The sequence below is a fragment of the Pan paniscus genome, chromosome 18, assembly GCF_029289425.2.
Source record: "Pan paniscus chromosome 18, NHGRI_mPanPan1-v2.0_pri, whole genome shotgun sequence".
Lineage (NCBI taxonomy): Eukaryota > Metazoa > Chordata > Mammalia > Primates > Hominidae > Pan > Pan paniscus.
In genome coordinates, this window is record NC_073267.2 from 30,314,825 (window position 1) to 30,342,561 (window position 27,737).

At 44.7% G+C, this 27,737-nt stretch overlaps 1 protein-coding gene across 5 annotated transcripts in view; it reads right to left on the reverse strand.

The window, feature by feature from the left end:
- The window catches only part of LOC117978826 (serine/threonine-protein kinase SMG1-like), a 38,067-nt gene that overhangs the window by 7,071 nt on the left and 3,259 nt on the right, over positions 1–27,737 (reverse strand). For 2 of the 5 annotated variants that reach the window (XM_063597420.1, XM_055099793.2), the window contains exons 2-4: positions 5,408–5,544; positions 4,055–4,113; positions 2,571–2,784 (exon numbers count right to left, since the gene is read on the reverse strand). In XM_063597420.1, coding sequence (XP_063453490.1) covers positions 2,571–2,784; positions 4,055–4,113; positions 5,408–5,544 — 410 coding nt within the window. The remainder of the gene's footprint in view (positions 1–2,570; positions 2,785–4,054; positions 4,114–5,407; positions 5,545–27,737) is intronic. The other 3 variants (XR_010110207.1, XR_008621381.2, XM_063597421.1) reach the window with 2 other exon arrangements.

Genomic DNA, 27,737 nt, shown 5'->3' on the forward strand with positions numbered 1-27,737 from the left:
AGCAAGATTACGTCTCAAAAAAAAGAAAAGAAAAAAAGAAAACCATTATTTTGCAATAGCCAATGTTATAATCTACACAGGCACAGACTATCAATGCTAAAAATCATTTAAAAGACATCTTGGGGTAATTACAGAAATTTGAATATAGAACACATATGTAATAAAATTCATTTTCTTAGGTATGATTACAATATTCTTGTTATACAGAAGAAAAACCTTATTCTTGGGAGATGCATACTAAAACATTATGGGGTGAACTGTCATCATGTGTATGGTTTTCAGATGCTCAACAAAAGTCTGTGAGAAAATAAAACTGTGGCAAAATATTAGTAACTGGTAAATCTAGGTGAAGCATATATTATGAAATTATTATCGTATTTACAGGTATTTATTTTACTGGTGCATCTATCTTTCTATGAATGTGTGAGAATTTTCACAAGAGCTGGGAAAATATTCATAATTATGCATGCAGAATAAGCCCAAGCTGGTGGCATTCTGTTCAGTTACAGGTAATTTAATGAATCTTCCCTCAAATTTTTCTCAAACCTCTATAATCAAGGGGGAAAATGTTTCATTTTGTTTTGCTTTTTTGAGACAGGGTTGCCTATAATGGAGTGCAGTAGCTTGACCATAGCTCACTGTAGCTTCAACCTCCCAGGCACAAGCGATCCTCCTGCCTCAGCCTCCAAGTAGCTGGGATTACAGGTGCATGCCACCATGCCCGACTTATTTTTTTCCTTTTTTTTTTTTTTTTTTTTTGTTTGATAGAAACAGGGTTTCACCATGTTGCCCAGGCTGGTCTCAAACTCCTGGACTCAGGCAATTCACCAGCCTCAGCCTCCCACAGTGCTGGGGTTACAGGAGTGAGCCACCATGCCCAGTTAAAAATACATTTTTTATTTAAAAAAAAAAAAGAACATTCCTTATATTTCCTTTATATTTTTTAAACTACATACCCAAAATAAAGCATATCAAAAACTGTAAAAAAAAAAAAAAAAAACCCTAATATCAGATATTCCAAACACAACAATACCATAATTTAATCACTTAAAATCTTACTCAAAACTAAATCAATGATCTTTTAGGCCAGGTGTGGTGGCTCATGACACTAATCACAGTACTTTGGGAGGCCGAGGCAGGAGGATCACTTGAGGTCAGGAGTTCAAGACCAGCATGGCCAACACAATGAAACCCCATCTCTACTAAAAATACAAAAATTAGCCAGGCTAATGGCACACTCCTGCAATACCAGCTACTCGGGAGGCTGAGGCAGGAGAATCACTTGAACCTGGGAGGCAGAGGTTGCAGTGAGCCGAGATTATGCCACCGCACTCCAGGCTGGACAACAGAGCAAGACTCTGCATCAAAAAAAAAAAAAAAAAGAATGATATTTTAATATATTCAGATACACAAATATGAAATAAAACTAAGTAGAGCTGCTATTCATTTACACATAATTATCTTATACCATTTGGAATAAGAATTTGGGGCACGTTAGCAAACCAAAAGGCTCAGAAAGAAGTTGTGATAGTTAGTTCTTGTCTCCCTCTACAAATGTGAAGCACTCTTCTATCCGGCATTACTAGTGGAGTTCCTATTTTCAACTTTGCAAATCATTCTGGTCCTAAGCAATCTCAAAAACAACATTTCTAAAAACCAAAGAGGAAAAAAATCTTTTTTTTTTTTTTTTTTGAGACAGAGTCTGGCTCTGTCTCCCAGGCAATGGTGCGATCTCGGCTCACTGCAACCTCGGCCTCCCGGGTTCAAGCGATTCTCCTGCCTCAGCCTCCTGAGTAGCTGGGACTACAGGCACGTGCCACCACGCCTGGCTAATTTTTGTATTGTTAGTAGAGACGGGGTTTCACCACGTTGGCCAGGATGGTTTCGATCTCTTGACCTCATGTTGTGCCCGCCTCGGCCTCCCAAAGTACTGGGATTACAGGCATGAGCCACCACACTTGGCTGAGGAAAAAAAATCTTAAAACTAACTTATTTCAAATCTAACTTCAACGTGTATCTTTTTTTTTTTTTTTTTTTGAGACAGAGTCTCGCTCTGTCCCCCAGGCTGGAGTGCAGTGGTGCGATCTCGACTCACTGCAAGCTCCACCTCACAGGTTCACGGCATTCTCCTGCCTCAGTCTCCCAAATAGCTGCGATTACAGGTGCCCGCCACCACGCCCGGCTAATTTTTTTTGTATTTTTAGTAGATATGGGGTTTCACTATGTTAACCAGGATGGTCTCGATCTCCTGACCTCATGATCCGCCTGCCTCAGCCTCCCAAAGTGCTGGGATTACAGGCGTGAGCCACCACGCCCGGCGTGTAAGCCAATTTTTTAGAAGAAATCTCTCCCTCTCTCTCCACATATATGCATATATGTACGTAGCACTGATCCTTGAACAGTGTATCCTTTACTCAAACTGAGAAAGAGGAATTTTTAAAACATATTTCCTATCAGTAGATAACCCCTATTCTATGTTTCCCTTCTTCAAGCTCCCCTCCAAGGACATGTGTTAAAGGGACAATTTTCTTCCCAAGTACATCATGCATTTTTTCCCCCTTCATTCTTACCTGCATTACAGATGAAAAGGCTTTCTTTTCTCCTACAGTCTCTAGTGCTTTGTAGGTGGCACATAAGTAGAGGAGTTTAACTTCATCTTTTGCAGATGAGCTAAATTTGCTAAAAATCCACTTGAAGATCTTCTCAGCCTCATAGCTCAGAGAAGCACAAAGAAGGCCGAGACAGCAAGCTCCCTCCTGTCTCAACTCCTGAAGCAATTTGCTACTGTGTTTATTTTAATGCAAACAAAAAACACACACAAAAGGCTTAAGTTTTCTATGATGACACGAGTCATCATAGAAATGTCTTAAGTGGTTTTTTAAATTTCTATTCAAACTACATAAAAGGTTGAAATTTTCTCCACTCTAAATACTATATTCTGTCTAGCCTGCATTGCCCTCAAGTATCTGTCTGACATTACTTTCTTTTTACAAAATCAATTATTTACAAACAGTGAGGGAAGGCCCAAAAATGCTAAATTCCATCTCAAACTGTATTAAATAACTCTCAGAAAAGGGCAGCAACAAATAATTAGATAAAACACTCTATACATAACTACATTCTACATAACATCCAATATGTAATGACTATAAAATAAAAAATGGTAATAGTTAAATACAGAAACTTAAAAGGATAACAGTAATGATTTACATAGAACTTTAATAAGTAACTCTATAAAACAAAACCATCAAAAGGCACTAAGGTTTATGACCAGCTGAGATAAATTTTGGGTACTTGCCAACACTGCAAATCTTTGGGAATCACCATAACAAAAAATGACCACACACCTCTGGAGACTCTAATAGCCAGAGAATATATGGTTTGGATCCACTCTTACCCAAAGAAGGAAATTCCTTTTTACCTCTATTCTCTAAGCAGTTTCAAATTCTCTAGTTTACAAAAACTAATTTTATTCTTCATGCCTGCATCAAGAGTTTATGCCATTCCATAAGTCAAGACTCAGTTATCCAGTGAGACTAGCAAATTAAAAAAATAAAATATTCCAGCCAGGCACGGTGGCTCATGCCTGTAATCCCAACACTTTGGAAGGCTAAGGTGGGTGGATCACCTGAGGTCAGGAGTTTCAGACCAGCCTGGCCAACATGGTGAAACCCTGTCTCTACCAAAAATACAAAAATTAGCTGGCAGTTGTGGTGCACGCCTGTAGTCCCAGCTACTCGGGAGGCTGAGGCAGGAGAATCACTTGAACCCGGGAGGTGGAGGTTGCAGTGAGCTGAGATCGCACCACTGCACTCCAGCCTGGGCGACACGGTGAGACTCTGGCTCAAAAAATAAAGATTCTTTTCAAGTGGATTCCATTTGTATTCAACCGTAATTAACACATAATTAATGCAGATAAAAATGACAAGACCCACTGAAATGTCAATAGATGTTCATAAACAAAGCCAGTGGGTTTGTCTTCTTGTGTATTGTTAAGTAATTTCTAAAAATATATTCTAAAGTCATTTAAACCGAACCATTATTAGTTACTTACCTTTCATTAAGCACGTCATGTACAGCAGCCAAGATATTATCCAATTGTTTAACTAGTACCTTTAAAAGAAAACACATTTAGAAAAACTTCAAATTCCTATACTTTTAAGAATAGCATTGTGTCCTTTTTTACTTGTCTTCCCCTCCAAATTATAATTCAACAGTACTTTACTTTCTTTATTATTCCCACTCACCAATGAGCATGTATCAGGAATGTCATGTTTCCTTTCAGCCTATGAAAGAAATTCACCCACTGGAAACATAGAGCTGTGATCATCAACAAAAAAATAAACTCAAAAAGCTTGTTTCATTTACTTTGAAATCCATTTGAAAAATTGACTGACGGATGGAGGGATAGATGGAGAGATATGTGACAAGGCAGTATTTAGGGTAAAATGTTAACGACAAAAATTAGATGACGGGTTTAACAGATTCAATGTCAAATTCTTTCAACTTGCTATATATTTGAAACTACTCATAATAAAATTTGGAAGGAGGAGAAACTTGCTTTGATCCAAGTGTCATCTGTCTCACTAGACCATTTTCATTAATTTTCTCCTGCTCATTGTCAAGTTCTTTTTTTTTTTTAAGATGGAGTTTCACTCTTTTCGCCCAGGCTGGAGTGCAATGGCGTGATCTCAGCTCACTGCAACCTCCGTCTCCTGGGTTCAAGCGATTCTCCTGCCACAGCCTCCCATGTAGCTGGAATTACAGTCATGTGCCACCACGCCCAGCTAATTTTGTATTTTTAGTAGAGATGGGGCTTCACTATGTTGGGCAGGCTGGTATCGAACTCCTGAACTCAGGTGATCCGCCCACCTTGGCCTCCCAAAATGCTGGGATTACATGCATGAGCCACCACACCTGGCCCATATCAAGTTCTGAATTGGTGTAAAGAAAGTGAAGAAAAAAATTTAACCCTTCCTATACTTTGTTACATTTCTGTTGTTGTTTTAAGAGACAAGGACTACCTCTGTCGCCCAGGCTGACATGCAGAGGTGTGATCATATCTCACTGCAACCCTGAATTCCTGGGCTCAAGTGATTCTTCCACCTCAGCCAGGTGTAGTGGCACATGCCTGAAGTCCCAGCTACTCAGGAGGCCACAGCGGGAGGATAGCTTGAATCCAGGAGTTTGAGACTGCAGTGAGCTATGATTGTGCCACTGCACTCCAGCCTGGGCGACAGAGCAAGATCTTGTCTTTAAGAAGAAAAAGAAATTACATATTAGAGAGCATTAAGTTCTTGATCATCATAATACAGACTTTCCCCATTCTTAAACTACTCAAGGTAGCATTACCTAGTTTATTATGGAAACACAAAAATCCTCCTATTTCCAAACATACTATACTTACCAGCTTATTTTCTGGTTGCTGAATAAATTCTTTCAACTGCTTTACAGTAGCCAATCTTTGGTCTCGGTCGTTTTCCCGGGTGATCCTCCGAAGAAGATTTGACAGTCGAGACTCATCACAATAAGACATCGATCTCTCTGTGAATATATAAACATTTTGGTGTCCACTGAGTATACATAAGCAAAGGAATTTTTAAATTTTAAAATAATTTTTAAATTTTTAAAATTAAAAATTATTTAAATAATAATTAAATTATTATGGTGGCTCATGCCTGTAATCCCAGTACTTTGGAAGGCGGGTAGATCACATGAGTTCAGGAGTTTGAGACCAGCCTGGGCAACATGGTGAAACCCTGTCTCCACAGACACACAAAAAATTACATAAACTAGCCAGCCAAGGTGGTGTGCACCTGTAGTCCCAGCTACTCGGGAGGCTGAGGCAGGAGAATCACTGGAGCCTGTGAGGCGGAGGTTGCAGTGAGCTGAGATCACCCCATTGCACTCCAGCCTGGGTGACAGAGCAAGACCCTCTCTCAAAAATAAAATTACATCAAAAGTCACAGTCCACTGGTCAATAAAAGCTCAGGGAATATAGGTCCTATCGCTCTTTTGTTCAACTCTGTATTCCAAATCCCAGCAGAGTGCCTGGCACAAAACAGACCCTCAAAAAAATATTTGCTGAAGGAAACGAGAAATAAATAACCCTAGGCCAACTGAACACCTCATTCCAGAGGACTGGCTGGGAGAGAAAAAAGAAAGGCCTTAGTAACAACTTTCTTTGGGTCCATTCCAAACTGTTTTCAACATGCAGGTAAAGAGCCTGGGTGTAGGTAAATTAAACAACTTCCAAGGGGTATGGATAAAGTCTCAATCGAGTAAAAACAGGATATAGGCTTCTACTTATCATCTAGGTATCCCACTGGAGGAAAGCCTCTTATTCACATTATCATCATTTCCCTGGGATGAAGTTTTGGGGAGCCATAATCACACATTTAGTTCAACAAATGTCTAATTATCATCTACCACATGCAAGGCATGCCTCCACTAGAAAGGTAGCAAACCACAACTTTTCTCCCCTTATTTTTTAATCACAAGAACAAGCAAACAATAGTGAATACTATCAGTATATTAACGATGCCTTTAACAACTAGATTTTTGCTGGGCGAGGTGGCTCTTGCCTGTAATTACCCAGCACTTTGGAAGGCCAAGGCAGGCAGATCACTTGAGCCCAGGAGTTCGAGACCAGCCTTGGCAACATGGTACAACCCCATCTCTACGAAAAATACAAAAATTAGCTGGGCACAGTGGCCCAGCTACTCAGGAGGCTGAGGTGGGAGGATCGCTTTAGCCTGGGAAGCAAAGGTTGCAGTGAAATCACACTAGCGCATTCCAGCCTGGGTGACAGAGCGAGACTGTCTCAGAAAACAAAACAAAACAAAAAACTCAATTTTTGCAAAACATTTTCAACTGTGCTATTTACCATAATTAGCCAATACATACGTAAACAACAAATCACAAAGGTTCTGACAGTTTCATTTCTAAGGTATGAGAAAAAATTGATAATAAAAGAAACCAGAAGGCTGGGCATGGTGGCTCACACCTGTAATCCCAGCATTTTGGGAGGCCGAGGAGGGCAGATCACGGGGTCAGGAGTTTGAGACCTGCCTGGCCAACATGGTGGAACCTCATCTCTACTAAAGATACAAAAAATTAGCCGGGCGTGGTGGCACACTCCTGTAATCCCAGCTACTCGGGAGGCTGAGGCAGGAGAATCACTTTAATCTGGGAGGTGGAGGCTGCAGTGACCTGAGATCGCGCCATTGCACTCCAGCCTGGGTGACAGGGAGATACTCCATCTCATAAATAAATAAATAAATAACTACAAGGGGAACAACACACACTGGATCCTTTTGGAGGGTGGGGGGTGGGAGGAAGGAGAGGATCAAGAGAAACAACCAATGGGTACCAGGCTTAATACCTGGGTGATAAAATAATCTATACTACAAACCCTCATGACACAAGTTTACCAGTGTAACAAATCTGCACTTGTATCCTGAATTTAAGTTAAAAAAAAAAAAAAGAAACTACAATGTCTGAGAGAAGAATAGGATTTTTACAAATCCCTAGCCCATAGAGTATTTCAATAAGGACAGATACCAAAAATGTCATCAAGTTACCAGCTGGGAAATTAGGCTCTACTTACAATTCTGTCACTAGCAAACTACATGACCCTGAGCCTTTGAAGAAGAGGAATTCTTTACTGAACAACTTTAGAGTCGCTGTTTAGCTTCTATAATATCATAAGTCTAAGGCTTCAAACACTCTATTTTAACAAACAGCATACATAGCCTTTGAATTCATTCCACTTGTGAAAACATAAAAAGAAATCCGTTTTTTAAAAGTTATATACCAACAATAAAAGCTACAGGCACAAAGATTTTCACCAAGATACACGAAGCACACACACAGTATAAAAAAAAAAAAAAACTCAAAAACTAAATGTCCAAAAAGTAATTACATCTGACAAAGCCCATAACTCAGCTTTACCGATAAATTTCTCTTTAAGGAAAAAAATTATCATTACCTCTAATCCTCTGAACTTTCTTTTTTGTTGTTGTTTTTTTGAGACGGAGTCTCGCTCTGTCACCCAGGCTGGAGTGCAGTGGCGCACTCAGCTCACTGCAAGCTCTGCCTCCCGGGTTCACGCCATTCTCCTGCCTCAGCCTCCCGAGTAGCTGGGACTACAGGCGCCCGCCACCGCGCCCAGCTAATTTTTTGTATTTTCAGTAGAGACAGGGTTTCACCGTGTTAGCCAGGATGGTCTCGATCTCCTGACCTCGTGATCTGCCCGTCTCGGCCTCCCAAAGTGCTGGGATTACAGGCGTGAGCCGCTGCACCCGGCCAATCCTCTGAACTTCCAAGGCACTCACCTATACAGTGAGGCTACGTCATAAGGCAGAAATGCTATCAGTGTATTTAACTTTAGAAAAGTGCCCACTCAAGGCAGGGCCTGGTGGCTCACGCCTGTAATGAGCACGTGTGATCACTTGAGGTCAGGAGTTCGAGACCAGCCTGGCCAACATGGTGAAACCCTGTCTCCACTAAAAATGCAAAAATCAGCTGGGTGTGGTGGCATGCACCTGTAATCCCAGCTACTTGGGAGGCTGAGGCACGAGAATCACTTGAACCTGGGAGGCGGAGGTTGCAGTGAGCAGAGATTGCAGCACTGCGCTCCAGCCTGGGTGACACAGCAAGACTCTGTCTCAAAAAAATATATTGAAAACAACAACAACAAAAAAACCAGAAAAGTACCCACTCTAGGGGGCGGGGGGAAGGAGAGCATCAGCAAGAATAGCTTAATGGATGCTGGGTTTAATACCTAGATGATGGGATGATCTGTGCAGCAAACTACCATGGCACACGTTTACCTACATAACAAACCTGTACATCCTGCACATGTACCCTGAACTTAAAAGAGAGAGAAAAAAAAAAAAGACAGAAAAGTACCCCCTCTCGATATATATCTATATCCTCCACAGGCCCAAGAGTTCAAGGACTTGCTGTAGTAGGAGCCTACTATGCACTATACATTCAATATCCACGATAATTGGGTAAACCTTTTCTGTAAGATCTTATCCAGTCTTCTAATCTTGTTTTAAGAGAATTCTCTTTTAAAATGTACTATAGCCTTTCTAGTGGGAAATTAACAATTCACAGGAAAAGAATGTAAACAATTTTTACCTGCACAGTAGGCTAATCAACTTATGCCTTTGCAAGGCATTAGTAAGAGGCATCCAGAATAAGAGGAGATACAAGTCTTTGGAAGGTGTATGTGATTGGTCCCCGTTTTCCCAGCCTTACCCTGTGATTTCCTCATGTCTTTGGTGGCTAAAGCATGACTGCCATGCTGAACACTGGTGAACTCAGGGCTGGTCACATTGTTAACCCTCAGCTCTTGCCCCAACGACTTCCGACCATAAGTATTTTCCCCAGATCCCCCACTGACACTGTAGCCACCTACAAACAGCCATGTGTATGTCATTTAAATATGATTGTTCGTTTCATTCAGTCAATTTCCTGATAGCTCAGGATCTTATTACTCAATCTGCAGCTCAACCAGCCTTTGCTTCTCCTACCTTTTTCCTGTACTGTCTGCCTTGAAAATCATTTTCATTTCTTTTAATACACCTTTGAAGTTAAATTAATTTTATTTTGATCCCTTCATTGGAAAATAAGCAAAGAAATGAAAACTAAATTAAATCAAATTTTGCACCTTGTTTTAAAACTTTCTTGAAGTTTAGAGACAGTAGCCAAGAGGAACTTCAACCTTAGCTAAATATTTTTGAAAATAAAAACAAAAATAGTATTGTATCTTTTTTGTAAGAAAACTGCATTGATGAATTATGTATGGAAAATTTTTAAATTTTAAAAATAATAAAGTGGATAAACGTCCTATAAAGTTTTCAGAAATAACACTGCATTTGTTATTCGTATTTTAAACATATTAGAAGAAAGCGAGAAAGTTGGGGGTGTAAGAAGGCAGGAAGGTGGGGTAGGTAGGTTCAAAAAACATGCTTGTAGCAATAAGAAAATATATATACCCTTTTCGTCATTCTGTATGTCAGCGTGGACTCTGGTATCATCGTGCCTTTGCCGAGACACCACAGCTGAATTTGAAGGTTGCAGTCCATAAGAGGAAGAACCACCTCTATCTCTGGATGAAGAATATTTTAAATTACCTGGGTCGGCTGATGCACTATCAGTTCTATAAAAAGAGAAAAGTTTATTAGAACTTTAAATAACATAAATAAATCTTTCTTTAAACAAGCCTCTCTTCTCCCAAATTTTACATTTAACCATTACTATTGTATTTAGTGTAATATGTACTATATATTATATGTAAGCACTCAGCCGTCTAATAAGAAGTCTTTCACTGGGAAGAGATTCTCAATGGATGAAATGCCAACTTTTCAGTCTCTTCTACTGTTCTAAAGACCCATTCAGAAATATGAATAACTACTGGGATTAGGGTGACTTTGCTGGTTTTAGCATTGAAAGTCTCCTGTCCCAGGCAAAACAGGACAATTGGTTACTCTGGTCCAGTGTTCTCCTCACATGACTTGATAATAAGAATAATTCTTTCTAAATTCTCCCCCCATGGAGAGGGTTAATCAGTCAAAACATTTCAGCCTTTCCTGTCATAAAAATAAAAAACACTGGCAGCATGTCAGGGACGGGCAATGTCTTACCAAGTTATTTTCTAAGTACTGATTAGGTACTGTAGTAATGAAGACCCCATTGAAGATGCCTTAATTGTAAAGAGTAGCAATCAAAATTTTAAAAAGTAAAAAAGAAGACATTTTAAGAAAATAAAAGGTATCAGAAATGCAATAAAGTTATATCGGAAAGTTGTAGTTCATAATCTATTTAAAATTCAGGTTCTGTTTAGAATACCTGATGCTTATTAGTTAAACAAGTAGGGTACAGCCAAGGGTAAAAGTGTGTCCTCATCTAAGTATCTGCTCTACGCTTCAACTGCCTCATAAGTAAAACAGAGCTGAGTTACAAGACTTCTCATGAGTGTTACTCTTTCAGCCATCAATCATAAACTATCAAGAAAGAAGACAACAAAATAATCTGTTATAGCATATGAAAAATCCAAGTAAGTTCTTCCCCTACTGATTTTCTCCTGAGAGGAACAACTTTGAGGAAAAAAAAAAAAAAAAGAAAAAGAAAATCACTTCTATGATATTTACTAAAAATGCTTTCTCAACCTTTTAGAACCTGAATCTTTTAGAAAAGTTTAGGACACTGGCAAGGCCAGAAACTAACCTATTCTTCTATGCTTTGCCCCTCCCTCTATGGTGTAAAAGTGACAGCAGTGTTTGTATACTGTATATATTTCGTTTAGAGTTTATTAGTCTTTCCTTGCTCCCAAAAATACTAAACATAAAACTTTGCATGAGCTCAATCAGTTGGACACCTTGATCTGCACTTACTGCAATCACTGTTAATACAGAATGCAGACAATAGGTCCAATTAAACTTGGATATCTAACTGGTACAAGTCATTACTTATAAAGGATCTCAATCTGAAACTTCATGAAATTCAAAACCTAGCATACTAAAATGACTAAGGCTCCATAAGGAGTATCTTCTAATATTCAGAGTTCACTTATTCATAAAGCTAAGTACTTCGAACATAAGGGAAAATAAAATCTATGGAATTTCAAGAAAAATGTATGAGAATATTTTCTGAGTATACTAAGTCTATAAGCATTAAAATATTAACTCAATGGACCATAACTTTTTTAAACTAATGAAAAGACATTCCTTATGTACCTACAAATAGCACATTTAACATGCGTCTATATAAATCATAGCATACCATTACTTTCTGAAAGGAGACTGAAACGTAAGAGAGCTTATAATCTTTTCTGACAGGGTTTGAACTTTATATGTATGCCACGGTAAGCTCTTATTAGATGAGCGAATAAAATAAGCACTTGACTAATTCAGAAACACAAAGATAACTGAAGTCTGCCAATATTTAAACATATCTTCACTTCCTGTTTTCATCATGTTTACTTATCTCCTATACTACCTTTACTATTAAGAGTTAAATGCTTGTATCATTTTCTGGTGACACAGTAGTACCATAAGGCAGCAGAGAATACAAGTTAAAAAAAGATCTGGGCTCAAATGAAAAGTATGTGTGCCTTTGCACAAATTACTTGATCTCCAAGCCTTGGTTGTCTCTTGCATAAAATGAGGATGATACCTACCTAACATGTAAGGTTGTTGTGAGGCTTAAATAAGATAATGAATTATAAAGAAACAGTTTGCAGGGTATGTTAAAAGTTATTATGACCATAATACAAAATAAACTCAGTTTCCAGTCTAAAAGACAATGTACAAACAGTTCATGAGTATATGAATATAATCAAAACAAGTTTTTACAGTCAATATAGAGCAACTTAAATACTTCACTGAAGAAAGCAGGTCATCTGTTGCTACCAACAATGTGTTTCCAACTAGGAAGCATCTGATTTCCAACTAAACTGTAAAACCAGGAGCAGCTTCCCCGTTGGTTAGAAATAAGGTTTCTAAATCCCCTCAGTTATGAACACTGAGATTTTTTTTCCCAAAAAAATTTGTGTTTTCAGAAATATAACAAAAAAACTGGAATAGAGCCACTGTCTCAGAAATACCTGAAAACTTCCTAGTTGCCAAATTATTTTAATACAAATTGATCAAAGCATCCCCAACCAGAACTCAGGTTGTAAGCATTCTGAACCTAAAAGCACAAAATGGTTTACCATTTATACGAAATTTCTATTTTTATACAATCTTGACTGCTTAGGTTTCAAAAAATGTCAATGTCAGGCTGTTAGCACCAACAAGATCATCCCAGTCCAATAAATAGAAAACTGTTAAAGAACGGGAATGAGCACTTAAAATGAGGCAATCAAAGCCACAAAATAGAAACTGCAGATTTGAACTCCAAGAAGCAGGCATGAATGTTAGGCTAGTTAGTCAGAAGAGCTGAAAGGGATATCATCTGCCAGAATTAGTGTCTCAATTTAGTGAAAAAAGAAAATCTATCTTAAGAATCCTAGCAAGGATCCAAAAATACCTCTACAGCCCCTTTAATATTCTAAAAATATCATGGAGAGAAAAAAAAAGAAATGCATAAATTTCCCCAAAACGATCAAACTGAAGTTAAAGCCTGATGTACATGCCACATGAGAGGTAAGTTTCTAAAGCTCATACCTCAAAAATCGCCTTTGTGATGTTTTGCATCAAGTCAATCTGGTAAGACAGTAGTTACAATATTAGTGAAGACAGTGGGTTAAAACATTTGTTGTTCAAACATGGAGCAAATATCATTCATGAGTTAGGTGCCTTTAGTTGAACTATGGTCCCATTAGGGTTCATACATTAAAGCAAAAATTGAGGTAGAAAGACACTCCGTGCCTTACAGGATAAAGAGGCTTAATGTGGCAACCAAAAAAAATTTAGTACATAAGAGAATTTAAATGTTAACTATAACATACAAATCACATGCAAATATAGTTACCACTTATTTTAGTTACCTATTCTCAATATACAGAAAAATGCCAGAAATCTAGGAGGCCATTTGTTTCAAATGACCGGAATCCTCAGACCTCACACCAACAAGCCACCATGTGCTGGGGATGGTATCGCCTGACTAAATGTAGCCTTGCAGTCCATTCTTGTAAGTATTAGAGAGAAAAAGAGAGACAGCGTCATCTCTGGAAAGTGTGAAGTCAGGGAATTCCCTACTAGGAAGCATTTCCATAAAGCACCCCAAAATGACTTGATGCAAACACCACACCTAGTGGTGTCACTGGAGTAAGCATCATATTACTTCAAATTGCTTTTACCTAGGTTTATTAAGGGATTTTGCTCTCATGGTGAGATCTAATTTGTAATGGATATAAACCAGGAAATGAGATTTGCACTAAAGCCAATGAAGTAGGAATGTACTTATTCTCTAAAGTAGCAAAGATAGTCTCACTGTCACAGAGCAGTTATAGGATATGTTGCTTTCCATACTAATGGTTAATACCACTTGGAAATGATTTACCCTTCAAAAATAAATTCAAGGTTTTCCCCTGTAATGCCTCTTACCTGGATTCAAACATGCTTTAATGAGGAATAACAGAAAGGGTGAAACTATGAATAACCCTGGGCCTTGTATCATTACATTAGAAACACTGCTCTAAATATGAGTCTATGGCTAAAATATTAATTTGAGAGGCTCAGGGAATTTATTATACAAATCTCTTCTTGCAGAGAACTTTTAAGTTCAAATTTAATAAAACAAAACAGAACCATTCCACGTCAAAATTGTAAATGAGTATGCATCAGTTTTGCAATACTGAAATATTAAATTAATATAATTTATTGGTAAAACTAGCTTAGCTACCTAAGTATTAAGTGTCTATAATAACCAAATCTTAATTATCCATTCATGGGTGATTTGTTTCCTTTTTTGAGACAGGGTCTCACTCTGTCACCCAGGCTGGAGTGCACTGGTATGACCATAGCTCACTGCAGCCTTGACCTCATGGGTGCAGCCTCGACCTCATGGGTTCAGCCTCTCAAACAGCTGGGACCACAGGTGCATGCCACTCCATTTAGCTAATTTTTTATTTTTATGTTTTTTGGAGACAGGTGTCTGATTATGTTGCTCAGGCTGCTCTCAAATTCCTGGACTCAAGCAATCCTCCCACCTCAGCCTCCCAAAATGCTAGGATTAGAAGCATGAGTGACCACATCTGGACTGTCACCAATTTTTAACTGTCTGTCAACTAAACAGCCAATATAGACTGATAAAATATACTTAACTATTGTAAAATTGTAAAGAATTGTATCTTCACCAAGGAGAGGTCTGGCTTTTACCTGTGAATTCTGGAAGGTAATCTCTAAACTCTTGAAATGTCATACCTAATAAGAGGGTCCTGGCCAGGAGCAGTGGCTCACACCTGTAATCCCAGCACTTTGGGAGGCCAAGGCGGGCAGATCGCTTGAGGTCAGCATTTTGAGACCAGCCTGGCCAGCATGGTGAAACCTGTCTCTACTAAAAATACAAAAATTAGCCAGGCATGGTGACGGGCACCTGTAATAATCCCAGCTACTCAGGAGGCTGAGGTTTCAGTGAGCTGAGATCATGCCACTGCACTCCAGCCTGGGCAACAGAGCAAGACTATCTCCAAAAAAAGGGGGGGCAGCGGTGGGGGAAAGTGTCTTTGTTCATCTGGGGGCTTTAGGCCACAGCAGAGTCTAATAATGTGGCTTATGGTGGGGGCTTTGAGTCACATGGATCAGCTTGGCCTCCAGTGGGGCTGGAGACTAAGGTTAGCCACATGGGCATGCAACCATGGAACCCCAGTAAAAACGCTGGACATAAAAAATAGAGTGAGCTTCCCTGGTTGGCAATAATCCATGAGTATGGTCACACACCAGTGCCACCAGGAAGGTGTCATTTTTCACAACTCTACAGGGACAGGACAATTCGAAACTCCAACATTTGGAACTTCCCCGAACTCTGCCCTATGCACCTCTACCCTTGGCTCGTTCTAATCTGAATCCCTAAACTGCAATAAACTCTAACCATGGGTATGAGAGCTTTCAATGAGTTCTAGTGAGTCCTCCTGGCAAATCATCCAACCTAAGAGTGGTCTTGGCCAGGCACAGTGACTCAAGCCTGTAATCCCAGCACTTCGGGAGGCCCAGGCAGGTGGATCACTTGAGCTCAGGAGTTTGAGACCAGCCTGGCAATATGGTGAAACTGTTTCTAAAAAATATAGAAAAACTAGCCAGGCGCGGTGGTGTGTGCCCATAGATCCAGCAACTCAGGTGGCTGAGGTAGGAGGACTGCCTGAACCTGGGAGGGAGGAGTTCAGGGCGCAGTGAGCCGTGATCATGCCACTGCACTCTCGCCTGGGTGACAGAGAGAGGCCCTGTCTCAAAAAAAAAAAAAAAGAGTGGTCTTGGGAACCCCCAAACTTGCAACTAGTATTAGAAGCAAGGGTCATCTTATGGACTGGACTCCCTCTTACTCTGCATTCATATTTAAAACCATTAAATATACTGTAGCTCAAAAGAAGTTGCTTGTTTGTTTTGAAAAAGGGTCTCACACTGTCGCCCAGGCTAGAGTGCAGTGGCGCAATCCGAGCTCAAGCAAACCTCCCACATCAGCCTCCCAAGTAGCTGAGACCACAGGCTTACTCCACCACGCCCAGCAACGTTTGTATTTTTTTGTCCCATTCTCTACAACATTCCCAAAATGTTGCCCAAGCTGGTCTCGCACTCCTGAGCTCAAGTGATCCACTCACCTCAGCCTCCCAAAAGGTTGGGATTACAGGCATAAGCCACTGCACCCGGCCATAAATTTTGTTTTTTAATAACATTTCTAGCAAACATGATAAAGATTTGACTTCAGTGTTGCTTATTTTCCTTCCAAGGAACCTCTAATATTCTCTATTTTCAGAACTCCAATCAAATTAGCCAGAAAGAGCAAACGAAGCCAATAAATCCAGGAGGGCAATAGATCTGATTTTAACCCTTGTTTCACATGCACAATTGTCTTCAGAAAAAAGCTGAAGAAAGTACCCCCTCACCTCCATGCCCCAATGCTCGTTTTCTCTGACTTCAAGTGGGCCTCTGATGCTGCCCACATTTCCCTCACCAGGTTTCTTTCCTTTCCAAAACATCTGTAAAACTTTCTGCACCTTCTTCCTTCTCCCACCACTACCAGTGGATGACCTTATAGATTTCTGCTCCATGAGAAATAAAAGCCATTTGACAGCACCCTCAGCAAGAGCTAACACTTTAGCTCCTAACAAGAGCTAGTGGGCAACTGATCCAAGCAGTTTACATATGTTTATCATGTCATTTCGTGTTCAACACAATCCTATTAGTTATAACTTGATAACTAACGTTTCATAACTGGCCTAAGGTTGCACAGCTTGTAAAAGGCAGAGTCAGAACTCAGACCCAGTACTGTCTAATGTTTGAGCTCTTCAACACTCCATCACTGCCTGTCATCTTCCTTCTAATATATCCACAAGTTCACCTGCATCTGCACATACAGCTTTTCTTCCCATCATCTTCGCATAATGGAACAAATAAACCTCCTATCCATAGAAATCATCTGGATCTGTCTATTCCCCCCATTTTCCAAGGTATGTCTTGTCTTTTTTTTTTTGAGATGTAGTCTCGCTCTGTTGCCCAGGCTGAAGTGCAGTGGCGTGATCTCGACTCACTGCCTCCCGGATTCACGCCATTCTCCTGCCTCAGCCTCCCAAGTAGCTGGGACTACGGGCGCCCACCACCATGCCCGGCTAATTTTTTGTATTTTTAGTAGAGACGGGGTTTCACCATGTTAGCCAGGATGGTCTCGATCTCCTGACCTCGTGATCCGCCCACCTTGGCCTCCCCAAAGTGCTGGGATTACAGGCTTGAGCCACTGCACCCAGCCTGTTTCTTTTGTACGTTGCAAAATCTCCCATTTTACTACTGCTTATCACATCATCAACATACGAGCACTCTCAAAAGTCTTACTTTAAAAAAAACAAAAACAAAAACAAAAAATGGCCGGGCACGGTGGCTCACACCTGTAATCCCAGCACTTTGGGAGGCGAAGGCAGGCAGATCATAAGGTCAGGAGATTAAGACCACCCTGGCCAACATGGTGAAACCCCATCTCTACTAAAATAGAAAAAATAAAATTACCTGCGCGTGGTGGCACGCACCTGTAGTCCCAGCTACTTGGGAGGCTGAGGCAGGGGAATCGTTTGAACCCGGGAGGCAGAGCTTGCAGTGAGCCGAGATCGTGCCACTACACTCCAGCCTGGTGACAGAGCGAGACTCTGTCTCAAAAAAAAACTAAAGGCCGGGTGCGGTGGCTCACGCTGGTAATCCCAGCACTTTGGGAGGCCAAGGTGGGTGGATCATGAGGTCAGGAGTTCAAGACCAGCCTGGCCAATGTAGTGAAACCCCGTCTCTACTAAAAATACAAATATCAGCCAGGCGTGGTGGTGGGCGCCTGCAATCCCAGCTACTCAGGAGGCTGAGGCAGGAGAATCGCTCAAATCCGGGAGGCAGAGGTTGCAGTGAGCCGAGATTGCACCATTGCGCTCCAGCCTGGGCGGCAGAGAGACTCCATCTCAAACATAATCATCATAATAATAATAATAAAATAAATTTAAAAATTAAGAAAATAAGGCCGGGCACGGTGGCTCACGCCTGTAATCCCAGCACTTTGGGAGGGCGAGGCAGGCAGATCATGAGGTCAGGAGTTTGAGACCAGCCTGGGCAACATAGTGAAATCCCGTCTCTACTAAAAATACAAAAAATTAACCGGGTGTGGTGGTGGGCGCCTGTAATCCCAGCTAGTTGGGAGGCTGAGGCAGGAGAACTACTTGAACCCCGGAGGTGGAGGTTGCAGTGAGCCGAGGTCGCGCCATTGCACTCCAGACTGGGCAACAGTGTGAGACTCTGACTCAAAAAAAACAAAAAACAAAAAAACCCTTTAACTGCCTTTCTCCCTCTATCAATCTAATAGCCTGGACTCTTCACAGACAAACCTGTTGAAAAATTTATCTTCCTTGCCTTCATTTACTTTTTAACCCACTTTAATCTGGGTTCCACCTGCAACACACCACTGAAGCTATTCCTACTAAGGTAGGAACTGCCACTCAAGGCCTTCTTGGCTCTAAAATCCCATGAGCCTTTTTCAGTTCACCTTACAATTTCTCAATACCACTCTAAAGTTTATGAGTTTTTTAGTTAACTTTAATCCAGTGACTCTTTCTACTTTATCCCAATCCAAGTATTCTCCTCCTTCTTCACTTCATTTTTTTTTTTTTTTTTTTTTTTTTTTTTGAGACAGACTCTGACTTTGTTGCCCAGGCTAGAGTATAGTGGTGCAATACTGGCTCACTGCAACCTCCACCTCCAGGTGCAAGCGATTCTCCTGCCTCAGCCTCCCAAGTAGCTGAGATTACAGGCCCCTGCTACCACACCCGGCTAATTTTTGTATTTTTAGTAGAGACGGGGTTTCACCATGTTGGCCAGGCTGGTCTCGAACTCCTGACCTCAGGTGATCCACCAACCTTGGCCTCCCAAAGTGTTGGAATTACAGGAGTGAGCCACCGTGCCTGGCCAGGATGGTCTGCTTATAATGGCTCAATTTTGATGTCCAGTCTCTACAGAGCACAAGGCCCCCCCTTTGGGCCAGACATACAGATGTCCCTGGGCAAGCACAGAGATGATCCCAAGGCCCTGGCCCCACCTGTCTGCTCAGTGTTGAATCAGGTTTCTGTGAAAACAAATTACTAACAGGCTGGTGTCACATTTTCAAATTCTGTCAACAGGCCTTGAACTTTGTACTTTGTACTTTTTTCCATTTTTAACCGGGGCTGAGTTACGCCCAACCACACTGTCCTGGCTGGCACGGAGAGGAGGTGTCAGCTGCTGTCCAGAATGGGGCTGACACATTCATTTTAAACAGGCCAGGAAGATGCAGATTTGGCAAGCTCTGAAATTTGCCGACACCCCAAGTCGAGGGTAAGCAGTAGAACCGGAAAAGGGCAGCTTCTCATGTGGTCAGGTTCTCCTGATGCAAGCGTCCTGGTGGATTTGGGTTTCCCAAGGGTCCTGACTCCAGGAGACCCCCAGGACCGACAGGAAGGGCCACCCCTCCCTCTGAAACTCTGAAGCCAGGCCACCCGGTGCTGAAATGCTGTGTGAACTCGGGCAAGTTCCTTCGCAGGGACTGAGCCTCCCTTTCCTGTCTCCAACAGACTGGAACACTGCCTCCCATTGTATGGGTGAAATACCTCGCGGACATGTCTTACGGCGCCCCATGAAAGCATCACCATTAATCTGACCAGTCACCGCAGCATTAGTATCTTCAGGGCACAGATGAAGCCGTGGGCACCAGTGATAAGGAGTTGCCACTGCTGGCTAAGTGCGGAGCCTCACACATCTGTGGCCCGGAAACCCACACCCCACTCCAAACCCTCCATAGCTCCCAACAGTTATGCTAACAAGAAAAAGTGAAAACCCGCTCCAGTTACAGTATTGTGGAGGTGGAGGACACTTGTGGCAGCCAATCCAACACCTCCATTTTATAGCTGGTGTAAACATAGTTCAGAAAAGTTGTCCCATTTGCTGAAAGTCACACAGCAGTTCCTGGGCGGCAAAGTGAGGACATCCAGGTCTCCTAAATCTCACCCTCGTGCTCTGCCCACTTGACTGGGCTTTTCAATCCTGGCTGTCAAAGAGAAGCATCAAGTCCACTTGGGCTCCTGGCCAGCGTCCAGGCCAGTCCAACTCAACAGCAAGCGGAAGCAAATACCACACAATGAACTCGTTGAACAGACTCTGCGCTCAGGCTTAACCAGTGCACAGCCTGTACACCCGACAGGCGGATGCAGCTGTTCCAAACTAAGGCCAGGGCCTCTCCCCAATCCCAATGGGCTCTGCAGGTGCAGTGATGGAAGAATCCCTGGTGACAGGGAGCCCTTAGCTCTAAGCAGGACCTGAAGCCATCTCAGGGCTTGCACCGGTCCAGATGCTGCTGCACAAGTGCTCCAGGGGCTCCTGCCCTGCCCTCCTCACCTGCCCCCTCACCTGTCAGGGATGTTTGATTCCTGGCTGGCCCCTCCCCTACCTGACCCCTGCCAAAGACCTACGCCACCCCAGGCTCCCAGCTCTGAAGCAAACGCCAGAGAAGTCAAGCGCCTGGCTGCGGGCCACACAGCTTGAGGGACTCAGAGCTCCAGGGACAGTGCCCGGGCCCTGCTCTGGCCTTCTGCAGAGGCTCTGGGCTCTTCCAGTTGACTCAGCTCACAGGGCCCCTACACGGTACCAGGTGAAGACACAGCCCCAAGAACCCTCAGGCTCTGAAGCCACACATGTGAGCTGTGGGCAGAATCCTGCATTGGCCTCCAGCAGCTCGAGAGCACAGGGACAAAGCTGGACTGGCCCCGGGGTCACCGTGGCCTTGGTTTTGTAGCAGCTGCAGTTTGAGCACGTACACCAAAAATAAAATTCTAAGCCCCCTAAGTGACTGAAGGGACCCCTCCTATTGGCCAAAGGGATATTCCAAAGTTAACCTGAAAAACGAGCTCAGGTCATGATGGGAAGAAGGTCACACAGGCCTTGTTATACCCCCTCCCTCTGGAATTCAGGTACAGCTGACCAGCACTAACATTCAAACACAGATCTTGGCCCGGCTCAGTGGCTCATGCCTGTAATCCCAGCACTTTGGGAGGCTGAGGTGGGCAGATCACGAGGTCAGGAGTTCGAGACCAGGCCGACGGACATGGAGAAACCCCATCTCTACTAAAAATACAAAATTAGCCAGGCATGGTGGTGGCAGGCACCTGCAATCCCAGCTACTTGGGAGGCTGAGGCAGGAGAATCGCTTGAACCAGGTTGCAGTGAGCCGAGATCATGCCACTGCACTCCAGCCTGGGTGACAAAAACAAAACAAAACAAAACACAATATTGGTCTCCACAACCTCCTGTCTTACCCAGATACTCCTTTCTATTGATTCCAGGTCTTTAGCTAATAATTCTTTCAACCAATTGTGAATCAGAAAATCTTTTGCCAGGCACGGTGGCCCATGCCTGTAATCCCAGCACTTTGGGAAGCCAAGGTGGGCGGATCACCTGAGATCAGGAGTTCAAAACCAGCCTGACCAACATGGTGAAACCCCTGTCTCTACTAAAAACACAAAATTAGCTGGGCATGGTGGTGCATGCCTGTAGTCCCAGCTACTCAGGAAGCTAAGGCAGGAGAATCACTTGAACCCAGGAGGCGGAGGTTGCAGTGAACTGAGATCACGCCACTGCACTCCAGCCTGAGTAACAAAAGCATCTCAAAAAAAAAAATACATATATATATATATATAAAGAATAAAGAAATCTTTGAACCCACTTGTGACCAGGAAGCCCATCCCCACCTTGGAGTTGTCCCGCCTTTCTTGGCAGAACCAACAAATACCTTTCACGTACTGACTGATGTCTGCCTGTAACTTCTGTCCTTGTACAAGGTATGAACTCCAGCTGTGGCCCACCCCCTGGGGCACATGTCCTCAGGGCCTCCAGGCCTTGGTCCTCACATTTAACTCCGGATAAATCTCTTCAAATATTTTACAGACTCTGGCTTTCTTGTTAACAAGCAGCTCACACATATAGTGTCTCAGCAGTGACAGATGCTGGCCCACCCCGAGGTCAGGATGACTCAGCAGGGATCGAGTTTGCGGGCGTCACGCTCCAAGGCCCGGAATAGGAGGTTGGTGCTCATTCCTCACATAGTGGGCAAATCCTAGGGCAGGGGAGGGGCGGGCAATGCCAGAGAATGGTCCCCACCTGGGGCGGTCTGACGGCCAGGGATGCAGAGAAAGAGACGCCTCCCACGCTCCTGGAGGGCAGGTGCTGTGGCCACCCCGGAGGGTCCGCCTTCCAGAGGGAGAGTTCAGGATTTGGCCACAATCAGGGAAGGAGACGCTGCGGGGGGGGCCTCCTGTTGGAAAAGCGCAGCGGCGGGAAGGGGGTGCTGCCACAGGGCCTCTGGGGAGCACGCGGGCACACAGTGCCAATCTGCGTGCATACACATGCCCTGTCCCTGCAGACGGGCCAGGCAAGGCCTGCCCATGGCCAGCCATCCAGGTGATGCTCCAGGGAGGGCCAGGCCTACTGGGGGGCAGAACCCTGTGGCTGTCCAGGATACCTGGATGTGAGTCTGGGAAGGATGGAGAAGGGTGGAGGAGCGCGAAGAGCCCCTAGGGGTTGCTGGGGAACACAGATGAGCCTCTGACCCACCTGTGTCCTTACCTGGGCCGACTGGGCCACCCAGTCTTGCTGACACCTCCCCAGACCCCTGGCACCCACCAGACTCCCCAGGCGTGGCTGTGTGCTCCCCTATGCCTGATGACAAATGGTGGCCTCAGTGTAGAGGTGGGCACTGTGGCCCCTGGCTCCTGGCTCGCTCCTGCCTCAGTTTCCCCAGCTGTAAATTGGGGATTATCACTGGCTTCAAAGGCTGGAGTGGAAAGTGATGGCCAAGAGGTGCCAAGAGGTGGTGCAAGCGTGTGCCCTACCTTGGACACCCCTCTCCAGGGGGTGGCTCTCACCCTGGCCTGGGCCCTCGGGGGTCTGCGCAGCCCACCCTTCTGTGTGAAGGCGGCTGGTACACATTCCTGGGCAAGATTCTGCACATTCTGCTGGATTATGAAAGAGGTCTGTGACCCAAGAAAAAAGGGTCAGAAGTGCCCGTTAGGCTCTCCTGTGTGGCTCAGGTCATGTGCTTCTGTGAACTCGCCCTATGGCCTTGCCCCGAATCCTGAGATGCAGCGTGACCTGCCCAGGCGCCGGCGGCACTTTCATGTCTGGCTGGGAAAGTCGGATTTCAGCACTAATCACTGGCTGCCGCCTGCAATGAGCCCACGGCTTGAGCTCTGGGGCCCACCCAGCTCCTTAAACACGCAGAACCTTTGCTAGCTGAGCCAGGGTCCCAGCTGTGGGGGGTTGGGGATGGAGGGGTGCAGGGATCCCAAAACCCAACCCGGGGCCAGGTTTTACACAGGCCTGGACTGAGAAGTGGGGCTACAGGCTACAGGTGCTTGATACCCCGGGGGGGCCCTGGAACAGGCCTGGACTGAGAAGCGGGGCTACAGGTTACAGGTGCTGGATACCCCAGGGGGGTGCTGGACACACCAGCGGGGCGGATAGAGGCAGCCAGGCAGCCTGAAGACCCTGGGGCAAAACACACACAGGCCCCCTCTGCTCTCTGGTCACTGCTAACTGGCCAACTGGCCTTTGAGTCCACAGCTTTGAGTCCACTGACCACAGCTAAGCCCACAGCCATCAAAACCCACCCCTTACACCCTTCACCCTTTAGGGAGGGGCTCAGAGACAGTTGTGGCGATTCCTACTTCCACCCACAGCCCCCTGACCCTGGGCCTGTGGCGAGTGTGGGTGGGTGACATCATCTTGCACCCAGAGCTCCAGACTAAAGGAAACCCTGGCTCCTGTCTCTGGCTCTTCCCTCCCTCTCTTTGTTCCCTTGCTCCTTTCTTTTTGCCAAAGGAGAAGACAGTGAGGCTGAGGGCTGCTCAACATGCACAGTGAGCAGGAGATACAAGCACGTGGAGGGACGGTCACAGCCCGTGCAACTGGCACCTTCACACACGGAGGCCTGTGATTCCCAGACACCTGGCGCTGGGGCAAATCCCATTCCACAGCCAGAAACAGGCTCGGCAGGGCCAGGTGGATTTCTCAAAGCCTTGGTTGCTTTTGGCCTGATGCTAGCTGGACAATGTCTCAGCTCACAGGTTCCTAAACGCACACCCGCCCACACCAATCTGCTGAGGAGTGACAGCCATGGGGAGGAGACCCACCTCACTCCAGGGACCCTGGCACCATCTCCCATGAGGCCAGGTGTCCTCAGCCACCCGCAGCCAGAGTCCCGCGAGACCGATGGACGGCCTGCCCCTGCGTGACGGCACGCCTGGGACTGTCCCAGCAGGCTCCCATGCTTCACCCAACTGGGACAGGGAAACAGGAGGCATGGAGGAGCTGTGTGCAGGCCACTTCCCGAACACCTATGCGCTTGGGGAACTGACTGAGACTGAGCCGGGGTATCTTCTCCACGATGCGGTGAGCCCATCAGGCCCTTCTTCTGAGAGCACCTCCCTGGAGGTGGAAGCCCCTGAGGCCCACAGCATCTTCTGAACCTGTGAGTTCCCACTTACTGAGAGCTCACCTGGGCCAGTGCCGGTCCACGGCTGTGGCCGGGACTTTGAGTAGATGCTACCCTACTCACTATGCAGAGCCAGCTGGGGCCCAGGGAGGTCAGATAAACTGCCCAAACCAAATCCAGGCCCAGCCAGAATCTCAACTCCAGCCTTTGCGCCTTCTGATAAAACCCAGCATTGCTTGAATTTCCAGTACACGCTGCCAAGTCTTCATCAAGCAATAAATAACCCACACAACCCTACTGTCATGCCAAGTTCCATATGGCCATCCAGAAAGAGACACATGGAGCTGGTTCCTCTCATCTTTATGACCAGTGAAAAGCGCACCAACACGAAGACACGTGTGAAAGGACCTCATCTCCTAACCAGACTGACAAGCAAGGGATTTTTTCCACTCACCGTCAGTGGGATGGTTCTAAGCACCGAGGCCAACCCATTTCACACGATTATTTCACAAAAAGAAACTTTCTGTGGGACGTGCCTGGGCGACTGAAAAGACAGCCAGCAAAACTGAGAACCTTGTTCTCAAATCCGTACCCTCTCCCAAGGCAGCCTCAGAGGCCCAAGGGCTGAGGATCCAGACCCGAAAGCCACTGTACCTTCTGTAGGATCAGGCTCAAGGACTAAGGGGGTAAAAGGTGCCCTTTCCCTTCCTAAGCAGAAAATTCTGGAACCCAACCTTATGTGTGATCATTTAAAAAAAAAAAAAAATCAGCTGGGTACACTGGCTCACGCCTGTAATCCCAGCACTTTGGGAGGCCAAGGTGGGCGGATCACCTGAGGTCAGGAGTTCGAGACCAGTCTGGCCAACATGGAGAAACCCTGTCTCTACTAAAAAATGCAAAATTAACCAGGCATGGTGGTGCATGCCTGTAATCCCAGCTACTCGGGAGGCTGAGGCAGGAGAGTCGCTTGAACCCGGGAGGCAGAGGTTGCAGTGAGCCGAGATCGTGCCATTGCATTCCAGCCTGGGCAAAAAGAGCGAAATTCCGTCTCAAAATAAATAAATAAATAAATAAATAAATAAAATCACTTTCTATGGCTTTTCACTGCTCCAGGAACAATGTCCACAGATCAAACGCCCAGCCTCTCCTTCACACCCTGGAGCGCCCATCCTGCCCACTGGTCCGGGCTCCAGGCTGCCCCCTGCACCTGTCAGAAGTCCCCCTACAAGGGCAGGGTCTCCCTTCCTGGGACATCCACTGCCCTTTCCGAACTGAAGTCAGAATGACCTGAGAATCAGCTTGGAGTTCTACCAGCCTCAGCCAAGCCCACCTCTGCGACAGCACTCCTTTCGAGGGGGCACCAGCTGCAGGGAGTCTGTCCCTTACAGACCCGTGACCCCGTGACAGATGAATAAAGTACAGACACACAGATATTCTGCTCTGCCAGTCCAGCTGAGGGTCCCAGCCGTTTATAGGCTCCCGGCTGAGTCCTGTAAACAGTTGCTACTTGGCCCTGATCAGCTAGTCAGACGCGCATTTATTCAGTATGATTAATTAACAAAAGCCTGAGTCAACACCATTAGAGTGTAACAGACATTGTGGACTTCCCGAGTAAAAAGCATTTAAGCACCCAGGGTCTTAAGATTATATGAGTAAACAAGCTAGCTAGGTAAACTACTCTGACTTTCTTTTATTTCTATGTTTATTTGTTTAACTAAAGGTAAAGGGATCAGGCCACCTTCAGCCAGAGGTACTTACCAAAGTTATGCCAACTTCTCGGCCTTCCAAGATTTGTGTCTATTTCTATAACTATCTCTAATATCTTTCCCACCAGAATGATTGAACCCCAACACACCTCCCTCTCTCAGCAGGGTCTGCCTGTTCAGAGAACACAACTTCTCTTTCTTGCCTTACACACAGGGGCAAGAATAGATTCACTCTTGCAGAGAGCACATCCCTTTCTGTTACTGAAAATCACTTTCCAAAAAAAAAAGCAACACATACACACATACTCACCACATACACAGGTGGGTCAGAGAAAAAAAACAAGTACAAATGGCTTAGGGACATGAGAAGTGTGGCCCTAACTTTCGCTGAAAGGGATCCTATTAACATTAACCCTCACCTCTGGGTCAGAGAGGGCTGGCACTCTAGAGCCTGCCTTGAGGCTTTACCTACTGGGACCAAAAGGACTGCTGGAAAGCTATTTTAGGCCGGGTGCGGTGGCTCAAGCCTGTAATCCCAGCACTTTGGGAGGCAGAGGCGGGTGGATCACCTGAGGTCAGGAGTTCAAGACAAGCCTGGCCAACATGGTGAAGCCCTGTCTCTGCTAAAAATACAAAAAATTAGCTGGGCATGGTGGGCACCTGTAGTCCCAGCTACTCGGGAGGCTGAGGCAGGAGAGTTGCTTGAACCCGGGAGGTGGAGGTTGTAGTGAGCCGAGATCGCGCCATTGTACTCCAGCCTGGGTAAGAGCAAAACTCCATCTCAAACATAAAATAAAATAAAAATAAATAAATAAAAATACTTTTTAAAGCCCTATTACCACAAAATAAATCCAGGAACGTGTGACTTGGTACAGCCTCTTTGGAAGGCACATTAGCTATTACATTAAAATCCACACCCCGCCGGGTGCGATGGCTCATGCCTGTAATCCTAGCAAATTGGGAGGCTGAGGCACATGCCTGTAATCTAAGCTCCGGAGGTTGAGGCAGGAGAATTGCTTAAAACCAGGAAGCAGAGGTTGCAGTGAGCAACGAGCCTGGGCGACAGAGACAGACTCTGTCTCAAAACAAAAACAAAAACAAAAAACAAAAAACCACATAACCTTTTCCCATTTGCACAAAGCTGGGAAACCCCAAATGCCCTCCACAGGGGTCTACGGGGGGTTGGGGGGTGGGGGCGGTGAGCACACTTGTTCCTGCCGACACAGGGAAGTCTTCCTAGCAGCTAAAGAGGGTAGCCTCTGCGTACTGCCTGGGAACATGGCAAAACCATTTTAGGCTTAAAAAAAAGGTGGAGAACAAGTTGTACATTATGATCTTTTAAATAAATAGGCCAGCGATATATTTGTAACAGAAGCAGCT